Source organism: Lissotriton vulgaris, chromosome 7, assembly GCF_964263255.1.
Source record: "Lissotriton vulgaris chromosome 7, aLisVul1.2, whole genome shotgun sequence".
NCBI classification, from domain to species: Eukaryota; Metazoa; Chordata; class Amphibia; order Caudata; family Salamandridae; genus Lissotriton; species Lissotriton vulgaris.
The window spans coordinates 117,372,900-117,396,906 of record NC_141695.1 but is presented as its reverse complement, the minus strand read 5'-3'; the positions used below and the strand labels follow the sequence as shown (position 1 = coordinate 117,396,906).

The following is a 24,007-nucleotide window of genomic DNA, read 5'->3' as shown; positions in this document are numbered from 1 at the left end:
TCTGGATCGCCCCTCAGGACTCTGGTACTTGTAGTTCTTTAGTGGATCACCCAGGTGGGTGCAAGTCGGTACTTGTTGGACTGATGAATCTCTAGACCCGATACATGTCCCGGGTTTTAGGATATCGCCCGAGACATGTCTCGGGTTTCGGGATAACTTCCCTCATCAGTAGATAAAGATCGTTAGGGGTGGGAAAGAAGGCCGCCACACAACAGACAAAGGCCTCGATGCCAGAACCGGCACGCAGGTGCGTCGTCCAAGAGCCCGTCGGCCGAAAGCTCAAGGGAGCCATATTGTTTTTAGTCATCAATGGAGCGCACACCGCTAGCCCCTCCTCCGGGTCGCCCCTCGGGACTCTGGTACTTGTAGTTCTTTAGTGGATCACCCAGGTGGGTGCAAGTCGGTACTTTTTGGAGTGATGAATCTCTAGACCCGATACATGTCCCCGGTTTTAGGATATCGCCCGAGACATGTCTCGGGTTTCGGGATAACTTCCCTCATCAGTAGAGAAAGATCGTTAGGGGTGGAAGACAAGGCCGCCACACAACAGACAAAGGCCTTGATGCCAGAACCGGCACGCAGGTGCGTCGTCCAAGAGCCCGTCGGCCCAAAGCTCAAGGGAGCCATATTGTGTTTAGTCATCAATGGAGCGCACACCGCTAGCCCCTCCTCCGGATCGCCCCTCGGGACTCTGGTACTTGTAGTTCTTTAGTGGATCAACCAGGTGGGTGCAAGTCGGTACTTGTTGGTCTGATGAATCTCTAGACCTGATACATGTCCCGGGTTTTAGGATATCTCCCGAGACATGTCTCGGGTTTCGGGATAACTTCCCTCATCAGTAGAGAAAGATCGTTAGGGGTGGAAGAGAAGGCCGCCACACAACAGACAAAGGCCTCTATGCCAGAACCGGCATGCAGGTGCGTCGTCCAAGAGCCCGTCGGCCCAAAGCTCAAGGGAGCCATATTGTGTTTAGTCATCAATGGAGCGCACACCGCTAGCCCCTCCTCCGGATCGCCCCTCGAGACTCTGGTACTTGTACTTCTTTAGTGGATCATCCAGGTGGGTGCAAGTCGGTACTTGTTGGATTGCTGAATCTCTAGACCCGATACATGTCCCGGGTTTTAGGATATCGCCCGAGACATGTCTCGGGTTTCTGGAAAACTTCCCTCATCAGTAGAGAAAGATCGTTAGGGGTGGAAGAGAAGGCCGCCACACAACAGACAAAGGCCTCGTTGCCAGAACCGGCACGCAGGTGCGTCGTCCAAGAGCCCGTCGGCCCAAAGCTCAAGGGAGCCATATTGTGTTTAGTCATCAATGGAGCGCACACCGCTAGCCCCTCCTCCGGATCGCCCCTCGGGACTCTGGTACTTGTAGTTCTTTAGTGGATCACGCAGGTGGGTGCAAGTCGGTACTTGTTGGTCTGATCAATCTCTAGACCTGATACATGTCCCGGGTTTTAGGATATCTCCCGAGACATGTCTCGGGTTTCGGGATAACTTCCCTCATCAGTAGAGAAAGATCGTTAGGGGTGGAAGAGAAGGCCGCCACACAACAGACAAAGGCCTCGATGCCAGAACCGGCATGCAGGTGCGTCGTCCAAGAGCCCGTCGGCCCAAAAGCTCAAGGGAGCCATATTGTGTTTAGTCATCAATGGAGCGCACACCGCTAGCCCCTCCTCCGGATCGCCCCTCGAGACTCTGGTACTTGTAGTTCTTTAGTGGATCACCCAGGTGGGTGCAAGTCGGTACTTGTTGGATTGATGAATCTCTAGACCCGATACATGTCCCGGGTTTTAGGATATCGCCCGAGACATGTCTCGGGTTTCTGGATAACTTCCCTCATCAGTAGAGAAAGATTGTTAGGGGTGGAAGAGAAGGCCGCCACACAACAGACAAAGGCCTCGTTGCCAGAACCGGCACGCAGGTGCGTCGTCCAAGAGCCCGTCGGCCCAAAGCTCAAGGGAGCCATATTGTGTTTAGTCATCAATGGAGCGCACACCGCTAGCCCCTCCTCCGGATCGCCCCTCGGGACTCTGGTACTTGTAGTTCTTTAGTGGATCACCCAGGTGGGTGCAAGTCGGTACTTTTTGGAGTGATGAATCTCTAGACCCGATACATGTCCCCGGTTTTAGGATATCGCCCGAGACATGTCTCGGGTTTCGGGATAACTTCCCTCATCAGTAGAGAAAGATCGTTAGGGGTGGAAGAGAAGGCCGCCACACAACAGACAAAGGCCTTGATGCCAGAACCGGCATGCAGGTGCGTCGTCCAAGAGCCTGTCGGCCCAAAGCTCAAGGGAGCCATATTGTGTTTAGTCATCAATGGAGAGCACACCGCTAGCCCCTCCTCCGGATCGCCCCTCGGGACTCTGGTACTTGTAGTTCTTTATCACCCAGGTGGGTGCAAGTCGGTACTTGTTGGACTGATGAATCTATAGACCTGATACATGTCCCGGGTTTTAGGATATCGCCCGAGACATGTCTTGGGTTTCGGGATAACTTCCCTCATCAGTAGAGAAAGATCGTTAGGGGTGGAAGAGAAGGCCGCCACACAACAGACAAAGGCCTCGATGCCAGAACCGGCACGCAGGTGCGTCGTCCAAGAGCCCGTCGGCCAAAGCTCAAGTAAGCCATGTTGTGTTTAGTCATCAATGGAGCGCACACCGCTAGCCCCTCCTCCGGGTCGCCCCTTGGGACTCTGGTACTTGTAGTTCTTTAGTGGATTACCCAGGTGGGTGCAAGTCTGTACTTGTTGGACTGATGAATCTCTAGACCCGATACATGTCCCGGGTTTTAGGATATCGCCCGAGACATGTCTCGGGTTTCGGGATAACTTCCCTCATCAGTAGAGAAAGATCGTTAGGGGTGGAAGAGAAGGCCGCCACACAACAGACAAAGGCCTCGATGCCAGAACCGGCATGCAGGTGCGTCGTCCAAGAGCCCGTCGGCCCAAAGCTCAAGGGAGCCATATTGTGTTTAGTCATCAATGGAGCGCACACCGCTAGCCCCTCCTCCGGATGGCCCCTCGGGACTCTGGTACTTGTAGTTCTTTAGTGGATCACCCAGGTGGGTGCAAGTCGGTACTTGTTGGACTGATGAATCTCTAGACCCGATACATGTCCCGGGTTTTAGGATATCGCCCGAGACATGTCTCGGGTTTCTGGATAACTTCCCTCATCAGTAGATAAAGATCGTTAGGGGTGGAAGAGAAGGCCGCCACACAACAGACAAAGGCCTCGATGCCAGAACCGGCACGCAGGTGCGTCGTCCAAGAGCCCGTCGGCCGAAAGCTCAAGGGAGCCATATTGTGTTTAGTCATCAATGGAGCGCACACCGCTAGCCCCTCCTCCGGATCGCCCCTCAGGACTCTGGTACTTGTAGTTCTTTAGTGGATCACCCAGGTGGGTGCAAGTCGGTACTTGTTGGACTGATGAATCTCTAGACCCGATACATGTCCCGGGTTTTAGGATATCGCCCGAGACATGTCTCGGGTTTCGGGATAACTTCCCTCATCAGTAGATAAAGATCGTTAGGGGTGGAAAAGAAGGCCGCCACACAACAGACAAAGGCCTCGATGCCAGAACCGGCACGCAGGTGCGTCGTCCAAGAGCCCGTCGGCCCAAAGCTCAATGGAGCCATATTGTTTTTAGTCATCAATGGAACGCACACCGCTAGCCCCTCCTCTGGGTCGCCCCTCGGGACTCTGGTACTTGTAGTTCTTTAGTGGATCACCCAGGTGGGTGCAAGTCGGTACTTTTTGGAGTGATGAATCTCTAGACCCGATACATGTCCCCGGTTTTAGGATATCGCCCGAGACATGTCTCGGGTTTCGGGATAACTTCCCTCATCAGTAGAGAAAGATTGTTAGGGGTGGAAGACAAGGCCGCCACACAACAGACAAAGGCCTCGATGCCAGAACCGGCACGCAGGTGCGTCGTCCAAGAGCCCGTCGGCCCAAAGCTCAAGGGAGCCATATTGTGTTTAGTCATCAATGGTGCGCACACCGCTAGCCCCTCCTCCGGGTCGCCCCTCGGGACTCTGGTACTTGTAGTTCTTTAGTGGATCACCCAGGTGGGTGCAAGTCGGTACTTTTTGGAGTGATGAATCTCTAGACCCGATACATGTCCCCGGTTTTAGGATATCGCCCGAGACATGTCTCAGGTTTCGGGATAACTTCCCTCATCAGTAGAGAAAGATCGTTAGGGGTGGAAGAGAAGGCCGCCACACAACAGACAAAGGCCTTGATGCCAGAACCGGCATGCAGGTGCGTCGTCCAAGAGCCTGTCGGCCCAAAGCTCAAGGGAGCCATATTGTGTTTAGTCATCAATGGAGAGCACACCGCTAGCCCCTCCTCCGGATCGCCCCTCGGGACTCTGGTACTTGTAGTTCTTTATCACCCAGGTGGGTGCAAGTCGGTACTTGTTGGACTGATGAATCTCTAGACCTGATACATGTCCCGGGTTTTAGGATATCGCCCGAGACATGTCTCGGGTTTCGGGATAACTTCCCTCATCAGTAGAGAAAGATCGTTAGGGGTGGAAGAGAAGGCCGCCACACAACAGACAAAGGCCTCGATGCCAGAACCGGCACGCAGGTGCGTCGTCCAAGAGCCCGTCGGCCAAAGCTCAAGTAAGCCATGTTGTGTTTAGTCATCAATGGAGCGCACACCGCTAGCCCCTCCTCCGGGTCGCCCCTCGGGACTCTGGTACTTGTAGTTCTTTAGTGGATTACCCAGGTGGGTGCAAGTCTGTACTTGTTGGACTGATGAATCTCTAGACCCGATACATGTCCCCGGTTTTAGGATATCGCCCGAGACATGTCTCGGGTTTCGGGATAACTTCCCTCATCAGTAGAGAAAGATCGTTAGGGGTGGAAGAGAAGGCCGCCACACAACAGACAAAGGCCTCGATGCCAGAACCGGCATGCAGGTGCGTCGTCCAAGAGCCCGTCGGCCCAAAGCTCAAGGGAGCCATATTGTGTTTAGTCATCAATGGTGCGCACACCGCTAGCCCCTCCTCCGGATGGCCCCTCGGGACTCTGGTACTTGTAGTTCTTTAGTGGATCACCCAGGTGGGTGCAAGTCGGTACTTGTTGGACTGATGAATCTCTAGACCCGATACATGTCCCGGGTTTTAGGATATCGCCCGAGACATGTCTCGGGTTTCTGGATAACTTCCCTCATCAGTAGAGAAAGATCGTTAGGGGTGGAAGAGAAGGCCGCCACACAACAGACAAAGGCCTCGATGCCAGAACCGGCACGCAGGTGCGTCGTCCAAGACCCCGTCGGCCCAAAGCTCAAGGGAGCCATATTGTGTTTAGTCATCAATGGAGCGCACACCGCTAGCCCCTCCTCCGGATCGCCCCTCAGGACTCTGGTACTTGTAGTTCTTTAGTGGATCACCCAGGTGGGTGCAAGTCGGTACTTGTTGGACTGATGGATCTCTAGACCCGATACATGTCCCGGGTTTTAGGATATCGCCCGAGACATGTCTCGGGTTTCGGGATGACTTCCCTCATCAGTAGATAAAGATCGTTAGGGGTGGAAAAGAAGGCCGCCACACAACAGACAAAGGCCTCGATGCCAGAACCGGCACGCAGGTGCGTCGTCCAAGAGCCCGTCGGCCGAAAGCTCAAGGGAGCCATATTGTTTTTAGTCATCAATGGAGCGCACACCGCTAGCCCCTCCTTCGGGTCGCCCCTCGGGACTCTGGTACTTGTAGTTCTTTAGTGGATCACCCAGGTGGGTGCAAGTCGGTACTTGTTGGACTGATGAATCTCTAGACCCGATACATGTCCCGGGTTTTAGGATATCGCCCGAGACATGTCTCGGGTTTCGGGATAACTTCCCACATCAGTAGATAAAGATCGTTAGGGGTGGAAAAGAAGGCCGCCACACAACAGACAAAGGCCTCGATGCCAGAACCGGCACACAGGTGCGTCGTCCAAGAGCCCGTCGGCCCAAAGCTCAAGGGAGCCATATTGTTTTTAGTCATCAATGGAACGCACACCGCTAGCCCCTCCTCCGGGTCGCCCCTCGGGACTCTGGTACTTGTAGTTCTTTAGTGGATCACCCAGGTGGGTGCAAGTCGGTACTTTTTGGAGTGATGAATCTCTAGACCCGATACATGTCCCCGGTTTTAGGATATCGCCCGAGACATGTCTCGGGTTTCGGGATAACTTCCCTCATCAGTAGAGAAAGATTGTTAGGGGTGGAAGACAAGGCCGCCACACAACAGACAAAGGCCTTGATGCCAGAACCGGCACGCAGGTGCGTCGTCCAAGAGCCCGTCGGCCCAAAGCTCAAGGGAGCCATATTGTGTTTAGTCATCAATGGAGCGCACACCGCTAGCCCCTCCTCCGGATCGCCCCTCGGGACTCTGGTACTTGTAGTTCTTTAGTGGATCACCCAGGTGGGTGCAAGTCGGTACTTGTTGGTCTGATGAATCTCTAGACCTGATACATGTCCCGGGTTTTAGGATATCGCCAGAGACATGTCTCGGGTTTCGGGATAACTTCCCTCATCAGTAGAGAAAGATCATTAGGGGTGGAAGAGAAGGGCGCCACACAACAGACAAAGGCCTCGATGCCAGAACCGGCACGCAGGTGCGTCGTCCAAGAGCCCGTCGGCCCAAAGCTCAAGGGAGCCATATTGTGTTTAGTCATCAATGGAGCGCACACCGCTAGCCCCTCCTCCGGATCGCCCCTCGGGACTCTGGTACTTGTAGTTCTTTAGTGGATCACCCAGGTGGGTGCAAGTCAGTACTTGTTGGACTGATGAATCTCTAGACCCGATACATGTCCCGGGTTTTAGGATATCCCCCGAGACATGTCTCGGGTTTCGGGATAACTTCCCTCATCAGTAGAGAAAGATCGTTAGGGTTGGAAGAGAAGGCCGCCACACAACAGACAAAGGCCTTGATGCCAGAACCGGCACGCAGGTGCGTCGTCCAAGAGCCCGTCGGCCCAAAGCTCAAGGGAGCCATATTGTGTTTAGTCATCAATGGAGCGCACACCGCTAGCCCCTCCTCCGGATCGCCCCTCGGGACTCTGGTACTTGTAGTTCTTTAGTGGATCACCCAGGTGGGTGCAAGTCGGTACTTGTTGGACTGATGAATCTCTAGACCCGATACATGTCCCGGGTTTTAGGATATCGCCCGAGACATGTCTCGGGTTTCAGGATAACTTCCCTCATCAGTAGAGAAAGATCGTTAGGGGTGGAAGAGAAGGCCGCCACAAAACAGACAAAGGCCTCGATGCCAGAACTGGCATGCAGGTGCGTCGTCCAAGAGCGCGTCGGCCCAAGGCTCAAGGGAGCCATATTGTGTTTAGTCATCAATGGAGCGCACACCGCTAGCCCCTCCTCCGGATCGCACCTCGGGACTCTGGTACTTGTAGTTCTTTAGTGGATCACCCAGGTGGGTGCAAGTCGGTACTTGTTGGACTGATGAATCTCTAGACTCGATACATGTCCCGGGTTTTAGGATATCGCCCGAGACATGTCTCGGGTTTCTGGATAACTTCCCTCAACAGTAGAGAAAGATCGTTAGGGGTGGAAGAGAAGGCCGCCACACAACAGAGAAAGGCCTCGATGCCAGAACCGTCACGCAGGTGCGTCGTCCAAGAGCCCGTCGGCCCAAAGCTCAAGGGAGCTATATTGTGTTTAGTCATCAATGGAGCGCACACCACTAGCCCCTCCTCGGGATTGCCCCTCGGGACTCTGGTACTTGTAGTTCTTTAGTGGATCACCCAGGTGGGTGCAAGTCGGTACTTGTTGGGCTGATGATTCTCTAGACCCGATACATGTCCCGGGTTTTAGGATATCGCCCGAGACATGTCTCGGGTTTCGGGATAACTTCCCTCATCCCTCATCCCTCGGGTTTCGGGATAACTTCCCTCATCCCTTTTACTTTTTGACACTTCCACAGTCACAGAAGACAAAGCTGATAGTGGTCATGTCCATCGCCCAGACTTGTACCAGTCCACTGCAACAAACCACCCATCAGCAACTGAACAGGCACAGAAGACCTGAAGAAATCTGCCACATGCCGCTGCCCACCGGAGGACTCCGCTGAGAGTCCAGACTAGCTGCATACTTCAGCCACTTCTTAACATCTCACATGGACAGGGATGATATTAACAAAGTCCTTCTCAGATGATCCCTTCACCACCTCTCCCTTTACCTATGCCTGGTCAGGACCATACACTTTAAAGAGAATGCCTCAGAATTGACAACCCAGTGCAGTATCAGCTCAGTGGACTGAGATCACAAGGGCCCTGCGGAGCTGCTCAAATCTGCCAGCTTACTGGAAACCATAACCCCGCACTGTGGTCATTCTGGTCTATCCTTCCCCCACTCCACCAACCTTGTACCCTAATAAATTAGCCAACATGCATTGTAGTTATCGTGGTCGTTTGTTGGCAGCAGTTTATTAGGATTATGTATATACTCATTTTGGTCATCATTAGCATGACCCCTAGTCATCTTTGTCATTTGCGAACTGTCATATCATGGTCATAAATCATACATATCGTTAGCATGTTATGCATCTCACATTGCCGTACATTCTGTACACTTCCCCCAGTTTGTAAATGGCACTCAAACCAGTTCTTTTGTTAGTTCTTGGTAGTCCTTCTTTTCTTGTCTCCTCTGGGACCACTATTTGGTTGGTTTCCCACGCCCTTTGCGTGTATGGGGGTAGCTTCTCCCAGGAGTTAGGTCCCAATTCGCTACCAATTTGTGCCCTGCCATCTGGCTGGGTCTGGGCTGCGAGTGCCTGTCTCCGTTTGCTACCCCCTCCTTTGCTCGGCCAACTCACACTGTTGTGCGGCATCCCAAAGTGAGTGGCCCTCCTCCTACACACTGCCCTGTCAGTGTGTCTCCTTAGCCAACCATTGTACCATTATTTCTCCGCCAACGTGTGTGTTGCTGTCCAGCACTGCGACACTGTTGTTTTTCGTAGATGCAGGTGGGTGAGTCTGAAAAACAGTGTGCCACTCCCCCGCTCCACGAAGATAGGAGCTGCCTGGGGGAGCGGTGGACTATGTACCCCCACACACCTTTCCCCCCATGCAGGTGCTGTCTTCCCATTGGGGGTTTGTATCTCACCAGGCCACCTATGGGACGGGGGCCTAGCAGGACTGTGGTGCTCGTGGAGGGTCGGGGGGATGTGGACACTTGGCACTGCTTCTGGGTGTTTTTGGGCGCCCAGAACCAGTTCTCCTCCCAGGGCTCGGCGTGGGTTATGGTGCCGGCCCCTGACCCTCTCCCCCTTTGGGGGAGCGGCGGCCTCTGCAATAAACTGCATTCATCACACTGATAAGGACAGAGGAGAGTAGGATCTCCTTACAATGGTTACCCCCCACTTTTTGCTTGTGTTTCACTGTTTTTCAACTTTAGTCTGGCTGGAGCCTGCTAACCAGGACCCCAGTCTAGCTGCTTCCTCTCTAAATTGATTGCATGTACATTAGGTACACTCTAGATTTCTTACTGGGTTACTCTTGTGAGTCCCTAGTATATGGTACCTTAGGTACTAGAGGCATAGATACCACAGAGGTCTACTAGGGACTGAAGCATGTATTATGCCACCCCTGGGAAGCCTTCCAAAATGGCACCACAGGACTGCTACTGCAGCCTGGGTAAGGTGATGCATGCACCTTTTACTAAGATATAGGTTACCTATATCTACCTTATATCACTGACACATATAAACTTATAAGTCACTCCTCTGGCAGGCCTTATCAATCCTGAATGCAGAGTGCTTGGTTTTGTGTGAGAGGGTGCCCATGCCTGAGCAGGACCCCTCTGCAGCTTTCGGAATCTATTCCATGTAGCTGTTCTGTGATGCAGCCAGACCATATACTCTTAAGTGAATTATAACCTCGCAGTAAATGCTAACTTTGGAATGGCTGCATGGAAACATGTTGTGTTTGGTGTCAAACACTTTGGAATCCTACTCCCCCCGCCAGTCCTGGCAGCGGGGGTAGAATTCCTCCCTTCTAGAGGGAGAGACATGTACACACTAACCTAACCAGTAATAGTTTAAAAGAGCCCCAGCATCACAAAATGAATGCTGCAGCCACAGACACAAGACTGACCTCCTGCTGCTGGACGAAACTCCAGCAGGTGAGGCCTGGACAATAGGTTTCCTGTCACAAGAAGGTGTAACCACCTCCCAGACAGGCTTTTTAGAGTATTGGGTCTGGGTGGGTGCATTCAGAGAATGCTTTTCAGACAGTGCTGGGAGCACACTTGGTGTCCCTGTGCATACCCCAGTTCAAACCGGTTGCTGGGGCTCTCAGCCCCTGCTCTGGCGCGAAACTGGACAAAGGGAAAGGGGCGTAACCACCCCCCCAGATCCTCCCATAGGTGAGTCCCCAGAGTATGTCCAACCCCCTAACTTAGTATGAGTATGGGAACCCAGTCCTTAGGACTTCAGATTACACCTGGATGAAACTCTGCACCATATATCCTGGAACTTCGACATTCTATATCAACTAGAAGACGGAAGAATCTCTATTGAGGTCAAGGAGTGACTTCCCTGTTCAAACAGGCACCAAAGAAGCATCTTGCCGGTCTGCATTTCCAAGGCTCCCGCTGGATCCCAACGGTTTTGCGACTCAGAACATGAACTTCCAGACTTCATGAGGCCGACACAAGATCCCAGCAAAGCTGAGACCCGCAGCACTCACAAGTGACGTGGTACCAAAGCTCCTGGACACTGTGCACATTTGCTAGTGCATCAACTTCCTGAGCTTTCCCGAAGTTGTGTGTTGGGCTACTTGTAGTCCAAGCCCCGAGCACCATCTGCACTGAAGATAGTGGGCCTACACTCCATGAGTGTTCCGTCAGCCTGCTTCTAGCATTTCTGCTCGAGGCCCCTTCGCGATCTCTGGTCCGTCGACTGGTGGGTCCCCATGAATGTAACTCTTCTTTTCCTTGGGCTTCCCTGGTAGCTTCAGACGTGCCCTGGTTCCCCTCCAAATGGTGAGTCCCTCAGACCTTGCTAGTCTGCATCGAAGCCAATCTCTGCTTTCTGCATGGGTTGCTGTTGCCAAGGCTTGTTGGGTCCCATCCGAATCCGATACTGCAGCACTCGACATCCTATGTGCGTCAGCTCGAATCCAGCTGCTAGTCATCCTCGACGCCTCCTTGTCCTCGTGGCTGAAGAGTCAAGCTTCACCTTCTTCACCTGCAAGCACCCCAGACCGGTTGGCATCTTCTCATTGCCTTCCTGGTCACTGGCAAGTGACCCAGACTCTGTCCCCTCTGCTTTCAGGTTCTTCAGATCTCCGATCCACCCTTGGATCCACCTGGACACTTTCCACTTGGTCGCCTGCAGCACTTTTCAGCAGTTTACCATTGGAATCAACAATGAAACCTGACACGAAAAGACACCTATGCACCCGGCATCCCTGGGTGGGGTAACTCGAGTACTCTGGTGCTCCCTTGAGTGTTGACTCTAGAACCTCCCAGTTCTTAAAAGGTTTTTGCTCCAAATCCTCTTCTAAGTGTCCTTTATCTCTAATTTTCCAACCGCGACTTTCCCCATAGACGTTAATGGAGATTCACGGCTGTGTTAAGACACTGCACGGGTCCCTGTGGTTCCCCTGTGTCACTACCTTGGGTGGTTCCTGGTGGGCCCAGCGGTTCTAAAGGCTCTAGGCATTGTATCTATGTCAGTTGTGGTTCTTATATCATCAATAAGGATAGTTTGGACTAGTGCAAGGTGCCCACTAGAACAGTGGACAGCATATGCCGGGCCACCTTCTCACAAGTACTGTGTCCCATAACACGATAACTGCATCTTAGTGGTCCTCACGCATGACACAGAAACACTTCCCGCACAGGAAAAAGACAAAGACAACAACCACCCAACCACACATTCTACATGGTGTAGCATGCTACCCATGAGGTCAAGCACTTCTCACCAGCCTGTCTAGTTCCTTAGCTAGTGAGCATACAAGTTTGGCATCTGGAGGAGGGAGTGTGTGTGCGGGATGGGGTTGTGTGATTAAGATAGTAGATGGCGATGTAGTGTCAGAGTTGTGTTAGAGTAGTCCTGTTGGAGCAATAATGGGTTCATTAAGAAATCTTTGGGTTACCCTGAAAAAGGTGGTTGTGTGGCTTCTAGTGCCAGGGTAGATGACAGAGTAGACGTTGCTGAAGGACACATATTACATGCATCTCCTCAATGTGACAGTGTGGCAAAGCCCACGGGAGTGTGATCACAGAGGCGGCTGTGAGTCCACGCCAGTGACCAATCACAAGAATATAATGAGATGAGAAGGTCCGCCTATAGGCAGAGCTGCATGTAGATCCTCGACTGGTGAATGTTTTGATTTATTCTGCATTCCGTCCATCAATTGTGTGTCTTTTACTTTCTCGCCCTAAGTGCACCGGGTATGCCCAGACGTGGGTCCTGGGCTCACTGTGCCTCTGGATTCAAACTATCCTGGCTGAAGAGGGGTGAAAACCCGAAACAGGTCCTAGGATGCTTGTTTCCAGACCAGGGAAGACCTGGCTTGGTAGTTCAGGCTGGACTGTTCCCATGAGGCACAGGGTCAAGACTGATTTGCATATGGCCAGGTCTAAACTGGGGTGGCATGGTGAGCAAAAGAATGATGGATTTAGCCCAGATCTCTTGGCTGGGGGTGAATGTTTTAATTTGTTCTGCATACCGTCCATAAATTGTGTGTCCTTTGCTTTTTCGCCCTAAGTGCGCCAGGTATGCCCAGACGTGGGTCCCGGGCTCACTGTGCTACTGGATTCAAACTATCCTGGCTGAAGAGGGGTGAAAACCCGAAACCAGTCCTAGGATGCTTGTTTCCAGACCAGAAAAGACCTGGCTTGGTAGTTCAGGCTGGACTATTCCCATGAGGCACAGGATCAAGTCTGATTTTCATATGGCCAGGTATAAACTGGGGTGGCATGATGAGCAAAATAATGATGGATTTAACCCAGATCTCTTGACTGGGGGTGAATGTTTTGATTTGTACTGCATTCTGGGGTGCACTGGGGGGGGGGGAGGAGAGAGAGAGAGAGAGAGAGAGAGAGAGTGAGAGAGAGAGAGAGAGAAAGAGAGAGAGAGATGTATATCACACAAGTGGTGCATTTGCAGAGCTCTGTGTGATGGTCTCAGTACTGGACCGGCAGAGGGTGCCTTGGGGCAGTGTGGACTGAGGAACAGGCAGGGCTGCCTCGGGCAGATTTGACTGAGAGAATAGCAGGGGTTGTCTTAGGACAGGCTGGACTGAGAGACCGGCGGGGTGCCTCAGGGCGGGATGGACCGAGGGACTGTCAGTGGATGCCTTGGGGCGGAATGGACTGAGGGACCAGCAGGGGCTGCCTTGGGGCGCAATAGACTTAGAGACCGGCAAGGGGTGCCTTGGGGTGGGATGGATTGAGGGACCGGCAGGGGGTGCCTTGGGGTGGGATGGATTGAGGGACCGGTAGGGGTTGCCTTGGGGCAGGCAGGACTGAGGGGCACTAGCAGAGCTGGGTGCGGTCCCAGCAGTATAAAAAGGCAGGAGCTCAGTGCTCCTAGGGGTGAAGGTGGGGGAGGAGGTCTGTGGGGAGGGGGAGGAGGGTGGGTGGGTGCTGTGTCTGGCTCCACCCTCTGCATTGAAATCAGTCATTGCACACGCCCCACGCCAACCACCTGGTGCTCGTGTTCAACGTGCCTTGTCTTTCTTTAGTCATAGTAGGTGTCACCAGGACGACTTCGATGAAAGGCTGTGGTACCGGCCCCCTCTGTGGAAGAAGCCTTCAGTACAACACCGGGAACACCACCCTGTACAGCATGGTGGAGTGCTGCCAGCCAAACGACTGCAAACCACAGGTTCCCACAGGTGAGGTGGTCTACAGCCAGGGACAGGGGCGCCAGGGGTGACGCGCTGCAAAGGGGTGCATGCACGTGCATGTGGTAGCCCGTGGGGGAGGGAGGGGGTTTGTATGTCAGCTAGCCCATGTGGTAACACAGAGAAAGCATTCCATGTGACAGATGACACACAAGTGGGTAGTCCTTAGGTGAGGCATTCTCAGGCCCGACGTGCCACAGGTGAGATGCACTACACAAGCGGTAAACCAGAGGCAGCGTCGCATTGGTAACGCAGGCCCTCGGGCAATACCCGAGGGGCCAGTATCCGAGCTCCAGCTGTGGGCTGCTTTTTTTAGCAGCCTGGGGGGTGATTTGGGCAGTTTCCGAATTGTTTGATGCCACCAGCAGCCCAGTGGGTGCCTGAGTAGCCTTTCTGGCGGTAGATGGGCCTCCATTACCTCCCTTTTATCAACGGGCAGTGGTGTCACTCCCATTCTCTCTCTGGGCCGGCCCATTAATTGGGCAGGGGCCTGAGCAAAAGTGGCCTCACTTGTTTTCAGGTGTGTATCACCAGTGCAAACTAATCTGTGCATTTTTTTTAACACCTCCTCGCCCCCCCCCCCTTTTTTATAACATTTCGCCGAAGCAGTGTTTTGCGGAAAGGCAATATGCAAATGTGGGACACATTTTTCTTTTCCTTAGTATGCCCGGGCCAATTTTTAATCCCAATCCAACCCTGCCCAGAGGGGGGGAGGGCTCCATGTCACTTACACCCCACAAGTGGGCCAAACCTTAGAGGAGTGATTCCTTAGTGCAATGTTCATCAGGTGAGATACACCACACATACTGTAAAACAGAGTGGGGCTGCGTGGCCACGGGTCCATGCCTCGGTCAGCCTACAAGTCGGGATTTCCTTAGGGGGTCACTCCATAGGTGCAGTGTTCTACAGGCTCGATGCACAACTTGCACATGGTGAGACATTGGGGGGGTGTTCCATGTGTACATGCCATGGTCCCGAGGTGCCTCATTCCACAGATACAGTGTGCTACAGGTGTGATGCTGCACACATGGGGTGCCCCAAAAGGGGAACAATTCCACCCGTCAGGCAGACAGCGGGTTTGGTCTTTGGTATGTGAGTGAGTAGTTCTCACAAGTGGGTGTTATAGCGGGTGAGAGGCCTAAAGATGCTTTCCAAACCCTAGGTCTAGTTTAAAGCAGATGATCACATGATCAAGTTTACCCATGTGTGTTTGTGAGGAGGGGCCGCCTTCTGGAGTGTTTTCCCTGTTTTTGCTTGCTCAGAACATCTTTTATTTTGAACTCTGCAGCTCTCCAAAAGATCCAGCCAAATTTCATCTATAACAACAATAAATAAAGGGCAGTTTCTCAGATGCTGGGACAGCTGCTATTTTTCAGTATCTGAGAAACTGTCCTTTATTGATTGTTGTTAAAGATGAAATGTGACTGGTTCTTTTGGTCGTTTCTCTGATCGTGCCTAAGGAAAATATAGTAGCATCATTCTTCAGGTACCTTTTGAGTTTGTGAGAAGGTTTTTTACTGTATGGGGGGCGCTAGGTGGCGCCAAACCAAGATGGCCGCACTGCCGTGAGGCTCTCGCCCGATTGAGCACCCTTCCTATCCTGCAGTCCATCCTGACCGGTGAATACTGCCTGGAAGACGCACCATATTGACCGCGACATTCCCCTACACACGGCGGTGTCTGCAATGTCGAGCTAGCCCAGCCAACAGCCGAGTTATCCGCCGAACACCGAGAGCGGACTGCCTGGCTGGCTCGCGATCCGCTGCCCGGCTGGGTCATCCTCCCAGGAGAGGCCACGGCTTTGCGGCCTGTACGTGGCTGCTCCTCCTGCCACGGGAGTGGAGAGCTTGGCATCCGCGATCGCCGGTCTCTACAATCTTGCTGGAGAAGACCCCCGCTGTCCAGTTCGTTGAGCTGCGAGGAGACGGGAGACGTCGCGCTCAGGAAACACCACCGGCTGGGGGAAGGTGCGGCCGGTGAGCGGAGTCGAGAGGACACGGCACTCCATATTGCCGGATTGGACATACTGGCTTTGGTGTGGATGCCCGCTCCCTGACACGTCTCTGCTGGTGAGGGGGCTCGGCGGTAGCACGGAACCCGTCACATGCTTGGAGGCTGCCCCTCCACCGGCGGCCTGTGCCCGACCCCCCCCCCCCCTCCAGGACTTGAAAGCCCGCTGTTCCCCGCGTCCCCGAGGCCTCTGCTCTGACTGACCCGGCGACTTCCCAAGACCATTTGCGGCCCTCCGGACTGCCGAGCTGGGTCGGAACCTGCTACACATGCTTGGAGACCTGCGTGTAGCTGCTCTTCCCGCCGGAGAGACGTTAGGTGAGACAAGATATTGCTGGGCGGGCTGAGGGGCCTTTGATCGGATCCTGTTGAACGCTGTCCCCACATTGACTAACCGTGAAGGCTGCTTGCCCGGTCACACCCGCTCCCTGCTGAGACTTTGCTGGCGGGGGGGCCCGAGGAACGGCCAACAACCATTGCTGAGTGTGTACATACCCCAACGCCTGCTGGTGGCCTCTGCCCCCCCCACCCCCCACTCCGAGGCATCGCATTCTTGCTGGGCGCCAAATCATCACCTGGCCTGCAGGGACCTGATCTGTTCGCTCCCCTCCTGCTGCTCATTGCCTGTTGTGCTGCCCCGTCCCCCTGGTTGCACGGACTCTTTGCAGAGACATCTACCTACCTGCCTGCCTAAACTCTGCTCTCCCCCCTGGCCCTAGCGGTCGCTGATCGGATCCAGACCCTGGGCCTGGCGGTGCTGATGCGGGCGAGGGTCGGGTGCTGTCTCTACCGGGGGGCGGCTGTCTGACGCCGCCACCACCTGGGGCTTTTGGAATCGGGTAACCTCCCGGGATTCTCTAGCCTCCGGTCGGGGCTGCCCCGCGCTCTGGCTACCGCCTCCCCTCTAGCACTGTTGCCACCGAGGGGAGCTATGGGCCGTTCCGACGCCAGGCAGTCGAAGATCCCCTTCGAGGCCAAGAAAACGCCCGGATCATCTGCTGTTGTAGAGAGGAATCCCCCATCACCGGACCCTCAGGAGGAGGACTGGAAAACCATCCTATTAGGCATGAAACAAAGCCTCACGTCCATCGACGCTAAAATGGACGCAATTAACTCCCGCATTGACAGCGTAGTTTCTAAGCTCGAGTGCCACGACACACGTATCCAGGAGGCTGAGGAAAGAATCTCTACCTTGGAGGACGGGGCCGCATCCAGCTCCAAGCAGGTGACCCAGATGGACAGACTCCTCAAAATAATCGCTGACAAAAATGAAGATTTGGAGGCGAGGTCCCGCCGCAACAACGTCCGCGTCGTAGGCCTTGCAGAATCCACAAACACGGGGAAGATGGAGGTCTTCATGGAAAATCTGGTTGTCGAACTGTTCGGTAAGGAGGCCTTTTCCCCACACCTCATCGTCGAGCGCGCGCACAGGTCCCTCGCCGCGCGACCCCCACCCGGAGCCCAGCCAAGACCGATTATTGCCAGGTTCCTTAATTACAGGGACCGAGACGCTGTGCTCCGTTGTGCCAGGGAGCAGGGCCCAGTAAAATATGGCAATACTACTCTGTCCTTCTTCCCCGACTTCACCTCGTCGGTCCAGGACGCCAGACGTAAATTTGCTGGAGTTAAAAAGAAACTTCAAACCCTGGAGATCCCCTATGCCATGCTTTATCCTGCCAAACTGAGGGTGGCCCTTCATGGTAAACAACACTTCTTTCAAAACCCTCAGCAAGTGGAGGACTTTCTAAAACAACAGAGGAAGGAACAATCCCGAGAAGATGCAGAGCGACGACGCTCTAGGTCGCAATCTCCACTGTCCCAACAAGACTGACTCTGTTCATGGATGTGTAATCCCATGGTTCCTGCCTTCGCTTGCTTCTAGACTCTTTTGCAGCCGGAGGCCACGAGGGGTCGGCGGCTGTCTCCGAGTTCCTGTATCACTTCCTGCATCGCATCTTGGACTGCCAACCCCTTGGGCAGCGAGAGGTGTGCCGTAAGAGACCCAACTGACACTTCAGCCGGTGAGGTGCCAGCTATACTGCTTATACATTTTGGTCTGATATATTGCTATGTGCTCGATCACCCACCTCCGTCCCGCACCTCTGGGCGGGTGAAAGTAGGGAGGTGGGAGGCTGGTCTGGAGCCCCTAGTTAGAACCCCCAATGGGTGATCCCCTGCTAGCCTCTCACCTTCTGAGGGTGGTAGTTGGTACTTTATTGCACTTCGTTTTACTTTTCTTGGGTTGTAGTGGGTGGGGGTGGGTTGCTCTTTCTCGGCTAGTTTGGGTTGCCGTAGTGGGTGGGGGAGGGAGGGATTGTCACGCCAAGTTCTCTAAAGATCCTGTCACCAGCATTGTATCTGAACTTCCGTACATGACAGGCTGCACTGGTTCTTTGCGTGAAGGGGTTTTTTGTTGTTTGGGATTGGTTATGACTTACCCATGCACTGCGGCTACAGATATGGCACTGTCCCGCAAGTGGGGTAAGGTAGATAGGACGAACTTCCGAACTGCTCTGGTCTGTGAACTTAATTCTGAATGTTTGATCCCGTTTGTCGCAAATTCTTGCCATGTTCTATTATTATGGGTTAGATGGCGGACATGAATGCTAGACTCCCTGCACTTAACTTTCAGATGGTATCGTGGAACGTTAGGGGGCTGAACGACCCGAGAAAGAAAAGGCAGATACTAGGCTACCTAGACAGACACGGAATCTCAATCGCCATGTTACAGGAAACACACCTCCTCCCCGGTAGTCTTCCCCTCTTTGCTTCGAGATGGGCTTCCTGCAGGGTGTATGCGTCCTATTCTAACTATTCCAGAGGAGTAGCTATACTTGTCAAGAAAGGATTGGGCTTTAATCCAGAAGGCACAGAGGTAGATTCAGGCGGGAGGTACTGCATGGTCTGGGGTACACTACACACCCATCGTGTACTCTTCGCCTGTTACTATGGCCCCAACATTGACGACCCAGAGAAACTTCTCACTATGTGGGGCAAGATCCAGTCGCTAGACATTACCCGCGTTGTGTTGGGGGGAGACTTTAACACTGCTCTACAACCGGGGTTAGATAGGTCACATCCACAACCAATGCACTACACCCATACCCAACGTACCCTACAAGGCATAGTGGACGACCATCAGCTAATAGACACATGGCGTCACCTAAACCCCTCCCTGAAGCAAGGCACACACTTCTCAGCAGTACACTCCACGTGGGCCAGGTTGGACTACATTTTCCTGACTCCTGGTATAGCTCCCTGGATTGTGAAATCCCTGCACCTCGCGCGCACTCTTTCTGACCATTCTCCGGTCCTCCTTTCCCTGCGTATCCCCCTAGACATCTCTCCATACTTATCCTGGCGATTGAACCCTGCACACCTCACTGACACCGCTTTCAAAGCAGACTTGGAGCAGGACATTACAGACTTCTTTGCTCGCAATCTTAACTCCGTTTCTAGCATGGCCACGGTCTGGGAGGCATTCAAAGTCACCGTCCGGGGGTGGTGCATATCAAAGGGTGGAGGTGTACTTAAAGCCCTTAGAGGCACACTACGCCAGCTAGAAATTGAGATAAAAAAACTGGAGCGGGAGGTTGTCCAAAGCGGACGTGGTCAGGCGGCTAGGGTGCGACTTAGACACAAAATTGATGAATATGCTGACGAGGCGGAGAGGGAATGCAAATTTCTGGGGAAACCATACATTGCGCGTATATACGGAGAGGGTGACAGGCCGGGTAGGGCGCTCGCTTCAGCTGTGCGGCCACTAAGACACCAGAACTATATTACCACCCTGATGGACGAAAATGACGTCCCACATAAGGACCTCCCCAGTCAACTTGATGTCCTCACCACCCACTACAAGAAACTGTACTCCTCCCACCGACGAGGGGAACTTGATCTAGGTTCCTACCTAGCGGACACAGCCATAGCCTGGCTGGGCCCTACCCAACAAAAATTCCTCCACCATGGGCTAGAACTGGACGAAATCAAAGACGCCATAATGAGTATGAAATCGGGCAAGGCCCCAGGCTCGGACGGCCTACCTATAGATTTTTACAAGACCTATATCCACATTTTAGCTCCCATTCTGCAACAAGTATACTTCACCGCCTTCGAGGAAGGCACATTGCCGGGTAGCATGAGAGAAGCCCTCATCACCTCCCTATTGAAACCAGGCAAGCCCCCCGAACGGTGCGACTCATATAGACCCCTCTCCTTACTAAATACAGACGTTAAAATACTAGCTAAGGTCTTGGCTACCCGCCTCAACCTCCTTATGGAACGACTGGTCCTCCCGGACCAGGCAGGCTTTGTCCCGAATCGAGCCACCTCACATAACTTACGCACTCTGCAGGCAATCTTGCAGGACATCACTCCCAAATGCGAAGCCGCAGTAGTTTTCCTAGATGCTACCAAAGCTTTTGATTCCCTGGAATGGGATTACCTATTTGCTCTGCTGGAACGCATGGGTACGCCCTACAGTTTTATAGACTGGATTAAACTTCTGTATAATAAGCCACATGCGGCGGTCCTGCTGAATGGAGCTAGGTCTGATAATTTTGAGATCCAAAGAGGTACCCGGCAAGGCTGCCCCTTATCCCCGGTCCTCTTTGCGATTGCTATTGAACCCCTCGCCGCCAAACTCCGACAACACCACAACCAACGCTCTTTGAATTACCCTGAAAGGCAAATACTTGTCTCGCTATATGCGGACGACATGACCCTATACGTCCATGAGCCGAAAGAGAATCTGAACCCTCTCCTGCGAGAGGTCACTAAATACGGAGCCATCGCCGGGGTTCAAATCAATTGGTCAAAGTCAGCCCTATTTCCCCTTACGGATAAAACCACGCAGTTCCCTCTCGACTACCCTCTGGAGTGGGAAGGAGATGAGATTAAATACCTAGGCATAACCATCACCAGAAACCGCGAGACCCTTATTAGGGCGAATTATGGCACCGTCCTGGACAAACTAACAGACAGTGTCACTAAGTGGATTCACCTCCCACTCTCCATGGCGGGTCGTATCTCCCTGATCAAAATGGTTATACTCCCTAAACTACTGTACCTGTTCACGAACATCCCCTACAGCCCAGGATCACATTTTTTCCGCTCCCTGGATTCCCAGCTGTCCAGATTGATTTGGGGAGGTAAACAGGCCAGACTGGGATTATCGACGCTAATGCTGCCCTACCACCAAGGCGGGTTCGAAGTCCCTAACTTCAGCCTCTACTTTGATTGTGCACAGGCTCACTTCGCAGCCTATTGGCTCCGACCTCCGCCCTTCATGGCACATCTTGCCGTGGAAGATGGGTATATGCGGCCTGCTAAGCCTTCGGGATATCTCTACACGGCATCCCGAGTGACCGATCGAGATCCCTCCACCGTCGACTGCACGGTGCAGGCCTGGCGCAGGATTGCGAACCGTGCGAACATTGCCTTTCTTTACTCCCCACTTATGGCCATTGCACATGACCCCAGACTGAGCGTCTCCTGCGAGGAACTGGGCCGCAAAATGCTTACTAAATTGGCACTTCACACGTGGGGCGATCTATACGTGCAGGGGAAATTTCGCTCCTCTGCCCACATGTTTGGGGATCAAGTTCCCTCGACCATGGACACGTTCCTCTACGCACGACTGCGGCAAAGCATCAAGGCAATCACTCCCGACTTCCCGAACGAGCCGGAAATCATGGCGCCCTTACATACACTACTCCAAACTACTGCCCCGAAACATGTCATCTCCATGTTATATAAATATGCATACTCGGCCGCAACACCCCCTGCCCTTCGAGCGCGCGCAGAGTGGGATGGAGATCTAGATGCCCCACTTACTGATGACCAGTGGGAATTGAGCTGCTCCCATACCAACTCAGTGTCAGGTAATGCCCGCCTCAGACTACTGCATTTAAAATTTCTGCACCGCCTTTATCACACTCCCGCTAAACTGCACCGTTTTGGCTTACGGGAGGATGATAGATGCCTCCGCTGTAACCGCCCAGGTGCCCACTTCATGCATCTAGCGTGGACTTGCTGTTCAGTTGCTTCTTACTGGGTGGAAGTGTTTGAAGCTATGTCGGACATAATGGAGATCACAATCTCACCATGTCCGAGAATCGCCCTGCTGGGACTCTCCCCCCCCGCGCTCAGGCACAATCGGAAGTTGTTTGCATTGGGGTTCCTCTTAGCGAAACGACAGCTTGCCTGCAGATGGGGTCGAGGCCGGGCTCCCAAGTTTAAGGCCTGGTTAACTTCTATGTCCACCTGGCAGGACCAATTACATAATTATGCAGAACTTTTACCACACATGTCACGTCCTAAAGATCTTTGGGGCCCGTTTGCAGCATACTTACTCAGACAACAGCCCATAGATGATCCAGAATCGGACCCACTCGCGATACCCGAACACGTAACAGCTGATGTCGCACCACAAGAATTGCCCGGTACTAGGTCGTGAAACAGTACGCGCCCTGGCACCCCTCCCCACCCCCATCTCCGGACACTCACTTCCTCTTTCAAAACCCTGTGCATTGCCTGTACCTTCGCACCGATGGTTTGCCCTTGTATGACTACCTTACACAACTTAGGATAGCCACACTCTGTTCACTAGCTCGGACCCTAATGGACGTGACCCGCCGATTCCTGTATATCACCCCCCCGCTCTTCAGTCACTGTCCAATAGCCATCTGACTGATATGTGACACTCCACATCTGATGGCTTCACCCGCCGGAGCACAGACCACACTCGAATCTCCCCCCTCCACCATTTCCACTCCCTCATCCAACGGCATTAGGCACTCACCTACACTATAATGAACACATGCAAGGAATGCACCGCAAAGGCACTCCGCGCTAACTGACACTCTTTACCTCATACAACGTATGGTGAGACTACTGGAGGTTTGGAAGTTTACACCGATCCCCAAGTTGTTGTTCGAGTTTAAAATTTACTATAAAATGAGACCTCACGGGTTCACTGTTTATTTTCACTATATTACTGGAATAGCGGATACCGAACGTCCTACCAGCTTATGATATGCTTCCACGCGGCCGGCCCGGATGGGTTGTAGGCGACATGCTGTGTTACCTAAGATCTCCTTTGATAGAATACTATCACTTAGATGCGACACTCTTTGAAAGCGCTGCCGGCCTGTGTATTTTCAGGTTGTAGGCACACAAGCTGTGTAACCCTCCTTTTTTCACAATAAAGGTCTTACAAAAAAAAAAAAAAAAAAAAAAAAAAAAGGTTTTTTACTGTATACCCTTTGCATGCCCTGGTCCTCTATTTTTGCACATTTATAACCTTTATCACATATTCTCTTCTTTACTCTTCTAAATTATTTAACGCAACGCACTTGATGCCTAGATAAACACGGATGTGTTTTCTTCACTTATTGGGGCATATTATCAAGGGTGGCGATAGGGAACTTTCACCGCTTTAGCAGACGTTTTCGTCCGCTAAGCGGCGATAATTCTATCGCCCTATTAGCAAGCTGTCGCTAACAGCAGTTAGCAACAGCTTTTAGGTGATAGCGAGCGGTTTGGGGCCCGCTTTGCATGTTAGCGATATTTATCGCTAATGACATGCAAAGTGGGCATACCCAAACTGTTAGCGACTGAAAACAGTCGCTAACGTCGCTATCGCCTATTAGCAAGGCAGGCGTAGCGATGGAAATATTCGAGCTAAGCGCGAATATCTCCAAATACTAACACCTGCCCAGACCAGTTCTTAGCCATATTATCCAATGGGAGGTGGATAACATGGCTAAGAGCATTTCGTCACAAAAGCAAGAATATCGCTGTATTCTCAGCGATATTCACCCATTTCGCCGCTATCGCCGGAAAATGTATCGCTTTGGAGATAAACGTTGCTAATAGCACGTTATTTCAGCGATAAATTCCGACGAAGCTCAGCGATAAACAAATCGCCGCTAAGCCTATTTAGCGATAAATATTGCTACTTGTTGGTAATATGCCCCATTGTTCCTTATTCTGCCTCTTGATTTCTTTGGTGCACGCCAATCCACTTTTAGACTGTGTTGTCTTTGTATTTTGATTTTTTTCTAAAATAAAGTTAGTTTGTCACCGGGGCGGACTCTTGTCACTTTGTTGCCTTTATTAAATATTCATGCTATACCATTA

General features: G+C 52.8%; 1 protein-coding gene across 1 annotated transcript in view; it reads left to right on the top strand.

Annotated features, from left to right (window-relative positions):
* LOC147700959 (urokinase plasminogen activator surface receptor-like) overlaps nucleotides 1-24,007 on the top strand; it is a 140,376-nt gene that overhangs the window by 89,750 nt on the left and 26,619 nt on the right. The window contains exon 5 of the mRNA XM_086929790.1: nucleotides 13,694-13,846. Coding sequence (XP_086785916.1) covers nucleotides 13,694-13,846 — 153 coding nt within the window. The remainder of the gene's footprint in view (nucleotides 1-13,693; nucleotides 13,847-24,007) is intronic.